This window comes from Eleginops maclovinus, chromosome 12 (assembly GCF_036324505.1).
Source record: "Eleginops maclovinus isolate JMC-PN-2008 ecotype Puerto Natales chromosome 12, JC_Emac_rtc_rv5, whole genome shotgun sequence".
NCBI lineage: Eukaryota > Metazoa > Chordata > Actinopteri > Perciformes > Eleginopidae > Eleginops > Eleginops maclovinus.
Window position 1 is genome coordinate 15,850,328 of NC_086360.1, and position 10,840 is coordinate 15,861,167.

Sequence of the window (10,840 nt, forward strand, 5' to 3'; positions counted from 1 at the left end):
TACTGTAGAGCATACCATGCTTTAATGTCTATTTTACGCTAAATGTGACCATAAATTATTAGCATGCTAAAACAATAATATAAGATGTGTTAGCATTTGCTCAAACATCATTGAGCCGCTTACATAGCTGACTGTTAGACTTTTCAAGTTAGGCCTGAGAAATTGCTTTTTTAAGGATTTGGACTAATGCACATGTTTTGATAAAGGTAAGGCCACCAACGTTTCCATCCATTGAGTGATCGAAAGCTTGCCTCACATCTTTTTCTTCTTTCCTCTCCTCCTTTGAACCCCTTCCTCTGAAGCCTGGGCACATCACACGGGTGGGGGAAGTATTAAATGTGAAATCTTTCCACTTCAGTGGGATTCAGGAAATTGTCTTCCCCGCGGGGAAGTAAATGCAGATGGAGGGATGGATATATGGAAGCATGAAGAAATGGATGGAGGAGTAAAATGATTGGAAGAAGAGATGGATTAAGGGAAGGAAGGAAAGGTGAAATATTTGGAGGATGGATGGGTTGGCCGTAAGCAGCAGAGAAGTGGAGAGTGGAGGAAAGAGGAAGAGAGATGGAGGTGCTGGAGATGAGATGGCTGAGCTGTCTGTTTGAAGATAAATCAGAGAGGCAGTGCATAGTTCTGTATCCATAAACGCACACACATTAACAGATGTGTGTGCGCACTCACGCTTGAACTCACACACATGCAAACACACACAAACACAAATACACTCACTTACTCAGCCTGCACACACTCTGCCCCACGGCGAGGTGGTAAAAGGCCACGGCTGATTGGGTGCTGCAGGCTGATTTTGCCCCGAGTGGCAGAGCAGTGCAAGTTGGGATGTTTGGATACAAATGCAGTCATCCATGAAGGCATGAGGTAGGTCACCCCTCTTCTCTCTCTCTTTTCAACATCTCCTTCTCATTCTATTTTCCAATCTCCATACCTTCATTTCATTTCCCCACAGGGTTTTTCTACTCTGTTCCTATCAATCCATCTTTCATACAGACAGTGTATTCTCTGTGGGTATTAACAGTAGCTCTCAGTGCTCCTCTCTTTCTCTCTGTTGTCTGGCTTTATTCATTTCCATCTGTCTTCCATCTTTCTCATTCTCTTTTTTCCAGCTTTATTTTCCCTCCATCTTTTCCCTGCCTGCAGCCACACACACACACACACACACACACACACACACACACACACACACACACACACACACACACACACACACACACACACACACACACACACACACACACACACACACACACACACACACACACACACACACACACACACACATCCCTGCAGTGTACTAACACAATAATTAGTCGTGGTTGATGTCTTTGACAGTCCTAATCCTTCTAAATGGCGACCACATGCCTTTCCTCATCAGCCCAGGGCTGGTCACCTGACACACAAACCACACACACACATGCTGGAACACACACACATGCTTGCGCTGTTTGCAAATAGGCATATTACGGATCCATCTGTGTTTGGTGTAGTTTTGAGATGCTTCTGTCTTAGAGATTTCATGCTCCAATAATTAACAATGTAGCAACCTCCATCTTCATCTATTGTCTAGAATAAAACACCTGATCAAAAGTCTCATTAAAACAAATATTAGGTGTTGGACTATGGCTAAATTGCAGACAATCCCCCTTACATTGAGTGGCATTTTTCGGACTGGATGAAACAAGGCTAACTGTTCTCGATCCTTTTATCTCACAATTTCAGAGAGAAAACCATTTATAAATAATTTCCCGAAAACATTAAACTATTTTAAAGATGATGTGGTTAATAAGGTTTGGTGCATTGAACATATTTCCGAAGATCACATACACATAGAGCCATTATGTGAAAACAGATTTCAGGAAAGAAAGATTGAAGTGTGAACTAATTACAAAAATAATTTTGTTTTTGGCTTTCTGCCCTACAGAATTAGATGGGGAGAGAGAGGGGAAAACATGCAGACTAATGCTGCAGGGTCGGATTCAAACTGGGTCCGCTGCATTAAGGACACAGACAGTAAGTAAGTACCTCGTGCGCATGCTCTACCAAGGTAGCTATCTATCTAAATCAAGCAAGAATGGTGTGCACCCCTCTCAATTGGACTAAAATGCAATAAAAACAAGAGTGATTTGTTGATTCAATCAACATGACGTTGCCCAACTACTTCTTAACATTTCTCTCTTTCTGTGTGTGTGACCATTAACCCATCACATGTGTAAAGTGAATGTGTGACCACACACACCGTGAGCCCCCTCTGACTCAGAGGGCTTGTGGAGATCAAACACTGATGCCGTCATATGGTTTGAATTAGGGTCAGTCTTCATGTTTCATCATAAAACTTTGTGTGTGTGTGTGCACGCACGCACGCGCGTGCACACACACACACACACACACACACACACACACACACACACACACACACACACACACACACACACACACAAAGGGTTTGGTTAATGTGTTTGCTATGATGTGTGATTTGATCAGGGTATTTTTTCTGTGTGTGTGTGTGTGTGTGTGTGTGTGTGTGTGTGTGTGTGTGTGTGTGTGTGTGTGTGTGTGTGTGTGTGTGTGTGTGTGTGTGTGTGTGTGTGCTTTTAAATAGTTTGGCAAGATTGCATGGTTATGTGAATTGTGTTCAGGTTGTGTGTGTGTGTGTGTGTGTGTGTGTGTGTGTGTGTGTGTGTGTGTGTGTGTGTGTGTGTGTGTGTGTGTGTGTGTGTGTGTGTGTGTGTGTGTGTGTGTGTGTGGTTGAGGTTTGGAACATATTTTCCGTAACCACTGAACCATAAGCTCTGAGAAGTTGCGGGCTAATGGGCCCACCCACAAATAGGAAACACAATACACACATACGCATCCACACACACACACACACACACCCACACATACACACACACACACACACACACACACACACACACACACACACACACACACACACACACACACACACACACACACACACACACACACACACACACACACACACACACACACCTGCATGTAGCCAGTTGATACATTTTTATAGAGACATGATTTGCTTTCACAAGTCCTTGCTTTCCTTGCAGCTTCTTTCCTCTAGTGTTTGATAAGAAATAAAAACGATTGTGTTTTTAATCAGAAATTGTTATTTTTAGTTATGTTCTGTATAATGTTTTAAACTAAAGTGGGATTTCTTCGTTTTTTTATTAATGTTTTGCAGGCCTGTTTTTTAATTTATGTTGTGTTTTCTGTCTCAAAAGATCCAATGCAACACATTTAGGTCCCTTCTTAGACCCGGACGTTATCCTTTTCTGTCTTTGTTTGCCATAAGGCTCATGATATACTTACTTTCTTTTAACATTTGTGCATCTAAGTGACTGTGACAGGAGCAGCATTGTTCACATGTTAAACTGTGCACTTTGTGTAGATGAAGGATTAACAAGAATCATCATTTGTTGACAGAGAGAAACTTTCCTTGGGAACATGCTCATATTGCAGACTTAAACTTAACCGAACATGGCAACACTTTAAAATGTTACTTTCATGTTTGTGTTAAAAAGCAAGTGAGAAGTTAGTGGTAGAGATCATATTCAACACCACCTCCTCGGGCTGCAAGATACTTTTCAGAAGCACTGTTATCAACGGAGTCAGCTGAAGAAAAAATGAAGCTATGAGTCCCTTGCTTTCCTGCCAGCTTGGATAAATAAGTTTCATTTCTGTTGTTGTAAACATTGTTACAAGAAAGGTTGCTGTCAAATATAAGATTTCAATCACAGTTCAGTGTTTAAAGACCTCATGACACGTGGAAAATAAAGTAATATACATACACACATTGAAAGTACACATACAAAATAGTCACTTGAAGTTGGTTTTAATCATTATGATAGAGAAATTGAGTTTGTACGGCCTTTTAAAAGTGCGATTTTTGCGATCTGCTACCGACCTTCCTATTAGTCAGTCACATGACCTATGACGTACACTCCGGAACGGCTCCTTGGTCAAGACACTATCCCACCTGTCACTCACGACTATCCTGACACCTGTCAACAACATGGATTCTGACAACTCCGATTCATCCTCGGATCCTGACACATTTTTCGAAGTGGCAGAGTCCGACCCAATGCTGGAGGACAATGTGAGGGGCGTTATGCCCTATAGATACGAGCCATACTTGGATGAGTTGGAGCCACAGGGTTCTACGGAAAGTTCGGATGGCGAGGCAGAAGGCGCTGTTGGTGGTGCTGCTGTGGCAGACGGTCGGATGCCTATGGATTTTGGCAGACTACAGCACGTGGAATGGTAACTTCCTTCTTGTTCACTTTTCTGACAATGAACACTCCGTAAGATATTGTACTTTGTAATATCCACCACAACCAGCGTTTGCACCAGCGAGCATGTGTGTGTGCAGTCTGCCTCCTCACCTCCCAGAATTAGCCAAATAGTCACCATTACTAGCCTACAGATCGCAAAGGGCCATTGTTGTTTCCCGGTGCTTGTCATAGTCTTAATCTTTATTTAGTTATGTTATTTTTTTTGAGAGCGATGAAAATACCAATTAGGTCTACTATATTAGTTTGCCCTGCGTCATACTCATACAGTAGCCTATGCTATAACCCAGTAGTAGCCTATGCTATAACCTAGCTCCTGACCAGTGGCCATCCTTCCGCGATTAGGCTAGTTCTACGTCGGCTTTTCACGCGAATCAACCCATGACATTGACACTTTGTAAAGTTCTGTGACAATTGTAAGATTGTTTCAAGCCCCTTGCCTTTATCTGTTATATTTTAGGTGTTCTTGTGGGAGATGTGAGCCAATGCCACTGGTAGTGGAGTCGGTGTGCTGCCGCGAACAGTCAAGAGTGTGCGAGAGGAGAGAGGAGGAGGGAGCAGACACCCGCTGCATCACAGAACATTCTGGCTTTGAGCCAGTTTGTCTGAATCTGCATGTTCTGCGCACCGCACATTTCCACTATCGGCAAGAATACGGGGATGTAGAGGGAAACGAGTGAGTATACAATCCTATTGTAAAATCATTTGTATGGACTAGTAGGAATTGTATGATTTGATATCACCAATGACGTAAATGTATGCGTAAAACGAACTGTCATGTAGGTTACAGTAGGCCTAGGCCTACATCTAAAACACCTGTGTTTTTCTTCTGATTTTCTTTCAACTTTTAGGTGGAAGAGGTACACTGGATACAGACAGTTTGTGCGATGGTGCTACGAGTACCTGGGAAGACATGTCAGGGTCCCCATACCTTCCTGTGTGGTGTGGTGTATCCGGAGAACTTTTCCCTCCATTGATTACAGGGGGTTCCAGGACACCAACAGCCCGTGATGATACATGTATGCTGTTAACTTGTTAATTTTGTTTTTTTAGTTTAAATACATGAGTTTGTAAATACATGAAAATGAATGTCAATACATGATACCTCTGGCTTCACATGAATGTGTCTTCATTTTTACAACTTACAACAGCTTACAACAAATAGGCCTAGCAAATCAATTTACACCTTCACCATGGAAGGGTAGCTGATATTTTTGATCATACGGTGTCTAAGATGTGCTGTACTTCAGGGACAATGCAATACAAGCCCACATGGATAAGGGGGAAAACTGTAGCAACACAGACATACTACACACCCTGTAATGACACTTTTCAGAACACCAAGGTGAGGATGGAGCAGGAGGTTCCCAACACAGTAAATCAAAGCACTCACGGCAAAGATGAAATTAAGTTTGTGTTTATTCCATTCAGTCCGGTTCTCATGTGTACATTTAGGTGTTATTTGTAATGCTAAAGCGGGTCATATGTGCATTGACTGCTGCCCTCTTATCCGGCTTTTCGAATGATGCATTGAGTGGCTCTGTAACAGGGGACGGGTCTGGGATGTCAAAGTCATCACCGTTGTAGTCCTCACCTCGACACATGGCCTCCACCATCCGCATCAGCTCTTCAGCATAGCCTGTTGCAGAGGAATATGGGACAAGGTTCAAATTAATCCAACCATAGATATGACACACGACTATGTACATCTCAAAATACAAATCATATCTGCAATCAACTTTCTATTATGCTTACCAAAAGATGGCTCCTGTAAGACTTTCCTCACAATGTAGCCGCCCTTCTTATACTTTGGATACCGCAGGTTGAACATCATCTCGCCATCGTGTCTGCTCCGCTGCTCCCTGTTGGCATTCTCGTTGAAATGCAAAGCAGCCAGGATCCCTCTAAGAACAGAACACAAACAGAATAATCAGGAACAAGATGACCATTCTTAACAGCGAAACATAAACAAGTCAACCCAAAAGAGCCCATGTTACCCCTCTATTTATCAGGTTGCACTGCCTAACAGTGGCTGCCCAAACCAGGCACAAGGCCCTGACCCTTGCCTACAAAACCACTTCAGGACATGTACATTTCCTGTGCACTGCAAATGTTGCAAGCTGTGATTTTGTCCTCGATTGTAAGTCGCTCTGGATAAAAGCGTCTGGCAAGTGTAATGTAATAGAATGTAATAATGTCCTAAAAGAATGTTTCACGGAATATTTCTTTGATTACCTGCTCTCCATCCCTTTGTATGAAAAGTGGCACATCTTTGGCGCAAAGTGGGTAATCACGCTATGGAATGCTTCGAGGTAGGATGTCTGGTGTGACGGGGACAGGCGTTGTATATCTGCACACAGCCTCTTGTTCCGGATGATCTTCTCCACTTCAATAGACACCTTCGTATCTGAAGAACATTGTACAAAATACATGTAAATTATGCAACATGATGCAACATGATACTGTGATCACAATCTCTGTAAAATAAACATTAGGAGTATACTAACGACAACTCAGCCACGGTTTACGCTGTTCCCTGCCTTCCAGGACTCCGTGCGCACAAGAAGAGAACAGTCCCTCGAACCCGGTGTGCCTGTTGTGGATGTGATCGATGACTGATGTCCATTTGTCCACCACAAGTTGTCCACTGCCAGGAGGCGTCGAGACCACGGACCAGTACAGATGGTTTATAATACTTCCCACCCAGGGTTTGAGGTCCTGGCAACCTCTAGTTTGTCCAAGGCTCTGCAGCTTCTTCTTGACACCTGAGTAAACATGTGTAGATGAATAAATAAATAGAAATCTAATGTACTGCTTGAAGGTCTTGACTCCAAGGGCATAACTAAAACCCTTTTTAGATACATGAACAGCCTGTAATAGCCTGAAATAGGCCCTGTCCTCCACACACACAAGGATTTCACACATAAAATTTGTCCAAACCCAAAAAATCATATCTTTCAAAAAGGAATGTCAAGGTAGTGCTTCAAGTCTCTCTTAAAAATTACATTAAACAGGTTTAAACATGTTGCACTTACTCTTGGCTACATGCCATATGTCAAACTGGTGCGTGATGTCTGGATGGTCCTCTCTAATCATCATGTTGATGCCTATGTGTCTGTCTGTCACGAGAGTTCCGACATCCACAAAGCCCTGGACTTTCTCAAGGGATCGCTGCAGTCCCACTTTCTCCATGTGGTAGGACCCTCCAACCTCATTGCTCTAAAACATAAAAAGCAGGAGATTTTGATGAGCATAACATTGACTAGTATAAAATTGTCCTTACTACGACAGAAGAGTGTGTTTTCTATACTGGGCAGGACTCACATAGAGGCATAATACATCTGAAATGTACCTGTACAAGTTGTACGTCAATAACAGCTGTTTTCCGGAGCTCCATTGTTGAGTAGGTGCCGTACTTAGCGCAATGCCCTGGGGTGTCGGCACGCCCGTCACCACCACACACGATGGGTTCCCCTTCTGCCTGTAGCAGACAGAGCATGGCAAACTGCTGCTCGCCCCAAACTCGCTTCACAGCTTTGAAAAGCACCTGGTCCTGATGTCTGAAGAACGATCTTTCCGACATCACAGCAACGCCCAATCTGGATAGGACACGCAGCACCTTGGTGACAGTGGCCCCACTGAAGAGAATGGCAGCGGACAACAACACATTCCCAGCTGCTGTTCTGCCGAAGAAAGGTTGACTGTTCCATAGTCCTTGGTTCCCACATCCCCCGCACTGGATGGTGACCTGCAACTGTGTTCCTACTTCTTTACACTGCCAGGACAGTGACCTGCTCCCACAAAGTCCACAGCTGCACCATGTTGACAACAGCGTCACCAGGCATTCCCAGAACACAAGAAAAACGCTACCTGCTGGCGCCTCAGGTGGCGGCACTGGTGGAGTATTGTGTTCAGGACTCTCTTCAGCTGAATCATCAGAGGACGGCAGCTTGTAGTCGGGATCATCTGTCGACATGTTGTCATCTGAGTCAGAGCCACAAGAGGTTGAGTTGTCGGTGTTGTGAAAGCAAAAGCAGTCATCCTCAGTCTGAGTCCCAACAGTGACCATTGATGTAGTAGCCTGCACACCTGGGGAAAAAACAATGTTTAGTATATAGAAATCAGTGTCAGCTTGAAGGAAATCTTCATTCAATACACACAACTTTTTGTGAAGCTTGCTCGCACTAGTAAATTTGTAGATTGTAAAATAGTCTTTTCCTAAGACAGATAGTTTTTCCAACATTCTTGTGTAGATGTGAAAATAGATGTTTGACATAGAAAAGGATTGTCATTAGTGATGTATCTATCTACACAAGATGCAATGCTGAAAAGACCCGTTTCCCCGGACATCTGTTTGGCTAAAATACGTACATAAATGATAAAATACCTTTAGTCCGTCCCCTTCCTTTGAACTGCATAGCCACCGTCCTTGTTGGTGGCCTCAGACACACTTGAACGGAAAAGTCACTGTGCTGATCTTCTGTTGAATTCACCTGAATAAATAAGTAAGTAAATAAATAAATGTGTGTATACATATGTGTGTGTGTGTAAAAGTTAAAAAAAAAACTAAAAAATAGAGTTTCCTTCCAACACAGGTAACCTAGTAAAAAGTAGACCAGTGTATTTGTCTTACAATCAGCTGATTCTGCACTGGTTGAATTGAGTTTGTGGTGGGTCCTTGTTAGGTTTTTAGTGTTTTTCAGTAATGACAGTCCATCTATCTAGTTAGGTACAATGGAGTAAATGGTGTAACGGTTATGTTATATGTGCTACTGTTGTAATTACACCACAAAAGTACTTTTACTTTTAACACCTCTGGAGATGGTGAGGGTGAAGGTCTGAGAGAGGGGGCACTGGCACTTGATATACTGTAATGCTGTGTGTAGTTAGTCAAATAAAATCTTTAGTCAGTAACTTAGTTGACCTGAACGCTTTCCGAAAACTTACATCAGTAGATGGGTCCCCGTCAGGAAAGTCATCGCTTTCCTCTTCAGCAACATACTCAGACTGGCATTCCTGTAGTACCTGAAACATAAATAAATAAATCACAAGATTTAGCGTGAGTTGGAGGGGGAAAAAAACGCTACCGCAAACCTAAAACAAACACTTGAGACTTGACTTTTTGCTAACACTCTGAGGTGAACTTAGCTGAATAGCTAAAGCACTTAGCACTAGTAGCCAGCTGAGCTGAAGTGTTCAGAGCTAGCGCCAACTTCAACTATGAAGAACCACCGCAAGCTGTTTACACAGTGCCAAACACTCATTCCTTTGCATTTCATTTCCCTTCCATTATTAAAATATAGTCCAAAATAAGAAGGTACGTACCTCCAATCTCTGCCTTTTCTCCAGAGCATGAGACCTCCGGCTCTTGACGTCGCCGTTCGCCCCCGGGGCTAACCTCGAGCTTGTCCCTCGATGAAATATACGCGGAACCGAATTGGGCAGCAAAACCTTCTTCAGACGAACATCAATACCAAGCTGCTCCTTCAGAGCGGGGATCGAGTCGTAGCACTCCTCTTCAAAATGCGCTGAGCAAAGTACAGACGACGAGCTTGGCTTCCATACTGTTCCTTTCGGACCAGCTCTTGTCCTACAAACTTGTTGCGTCCAGAGTTCACACAAAGCAGGGTCTTTCGGAAACCGATGAAGGGTAAAACCGTTCTCCCTGGTGTTTGAACAATACGCTGCAACACACCGCTCAGGCATGTTCTCAACAAAAATATTAAGAACAAAACTTTAAAGATGCTAAAACTGCGAGTACGACTTACTGTGACTAGAAATGATCAAGGTCAAGGGTGGCAGCAGGTGCAATCAGGTCTAAAAGCGTTCCGGAGCATACGTCATCTTTATGTTGGAACGTTGTCAAGACACTGGCCTGTGGATTTCAGTGGCTTGCGTACAAATTTCGAAAATAACAGAGAACCGGGCATATTTATCACAATTATGTATTTCAAATCGAAAATAAAAGTTATTTTAGACTAAATAAAAAAAGGTAGTCTCTAGGTGTCATGAGGTCTTTAAGTGAATACATTTAAATGCAAAACCCTTTTTTTTGTTGCCTAAATGTGGTTAAATGTACAAACTTCAACTTCCAATTTAATAATTAAATGTAAAGGTTCAACAAGTACTTTCTTTGATACTTTGGCACTGCTGGTGCCTTCTTATACAGTATGCCCCCAGTGTAGCCTGATAAAGTGCATGAGTGAAAGTACATGAGCTTTTGCTTTGGTCTAAAGACAGATCTCATTACCTAAAAAGTTTGGCAAACTGGGATTTCAAAATGTTGATTGTCAGAACTGCAAAGAATCATTTTAAGCTCACAAGTTGTTAGTGTATGGATGGTGTTTTCTGTCATTCATACACATTCAGTTTTGTGAGATCAGTTTTGGTATGCTTTTGTTTGTGGAGAAGCAATTTCACAGATATGGGGTTTAAACTGAGCACTGCTGGTGTCACATGCATCATTGCTAACCACTCGACCATCCAACCCCTCTAAAGTGCTTTCAGCTATCAGATGGTGG

The 10,840-nt window shown here is 42.9% G+C and overlaps 2 protein-coding genes across 2 annotated transcripts; one reads left to right on the forward strand and one right to left on the reverse strand.

Moving 5' to 3' along the window:
- The first annotated feature begins 3,774 nt into the window (after positions 1-3,774).
- Positions 3,775-5,959, forward strand: LOC134873535 (uncharacterized). Its single transcript, XM_063897209.1, has 3 exons — positions 3,775-4,290; positions 4,780-4,995; positions 5,171-5,959. Exons 1-3 carry the CDS (start codon positions 4,043-4,045, stop codon positions 5,328-5,330), a joined length of 624 nt encoding a protein of 207 aa, XP_063753279.1. The 5' UTR covers positions 3,775-4,042; the 3' UTR covers positions 5,331-5,959.
- On the reverse strand, positions 5,721-10,339 carry LOC134873534 (uncharacterized). The gene is made up of 9 exons (XM_063897208.1): positions 9,645-10,339; positions 9,267-9,344; positions 8,707-8,812; positions 7,672-8,408; positions 7,355-7,538; positions 6,827-7,084; positions 6,555-6,726; positions 6,075-6,223; positions 5,721-5,958 (listed from the first exon to the last, which is right to left on the reverse strand). Exons 1-9 carry the CDS (start codon positions 10,023-10,025, stop codon positions 5,771-5,773), a joined length of 2,253 nt encoding a protein of 750 aa, XP_063753278.1. The 5' UTR covers positions 10,026-10,339; the 3' UTR covers positions 5,721-5,770.
- Between the last annotated feature and the right edge of the window lie 501 nt (positions 10,340-10,840).

Bases quoted from the DNA above. Each gene is read 5' to 3' on its own strand.
- LOC134873535 (XM_063897209.1), top strand. From the start codon at position 4,043: ATGGATTCTGACAACTCCGATTCATCCTCGGATCCTGACACATTTTTC. The intron at 4,291-4,779 runs GTAACTTCCTTC...GTTATATTTTAG, and splicing joins AGACTACAGCACGTGGAATG to GTGTTCTTGTGGGAGATGTG. The intron at 4,996-5,170 runs GTGAGTATACAA...TTCAACTTTTAG, and splicing joins GGGGATGTAGAGGGAAACGA to GTGGAAGAGGTACACTGGAT.
- LOC134873534 (XM_063897208.1), bottom strand. From the start codon at position 10,025: ATGCCTGAGCGGTGTGTTGCAGCGTATTGTTCAAACACCAGGGAGAAC. The intron at 9,345-9,644 runs GTACGTACCTTC...TTTATGTTTCAG, and splicing joins AGAAAAGGCAGAGATTGGAG to GTACTACAGGAATGCCAGTC. The intron at 6,224-6,554 runs GTAATCAAAGAA...TTCTGTTCTTAG, and splicing joins TACAAAGGGATGGAGAGCAG to AGGGATCCTGGCTGCTTTGC.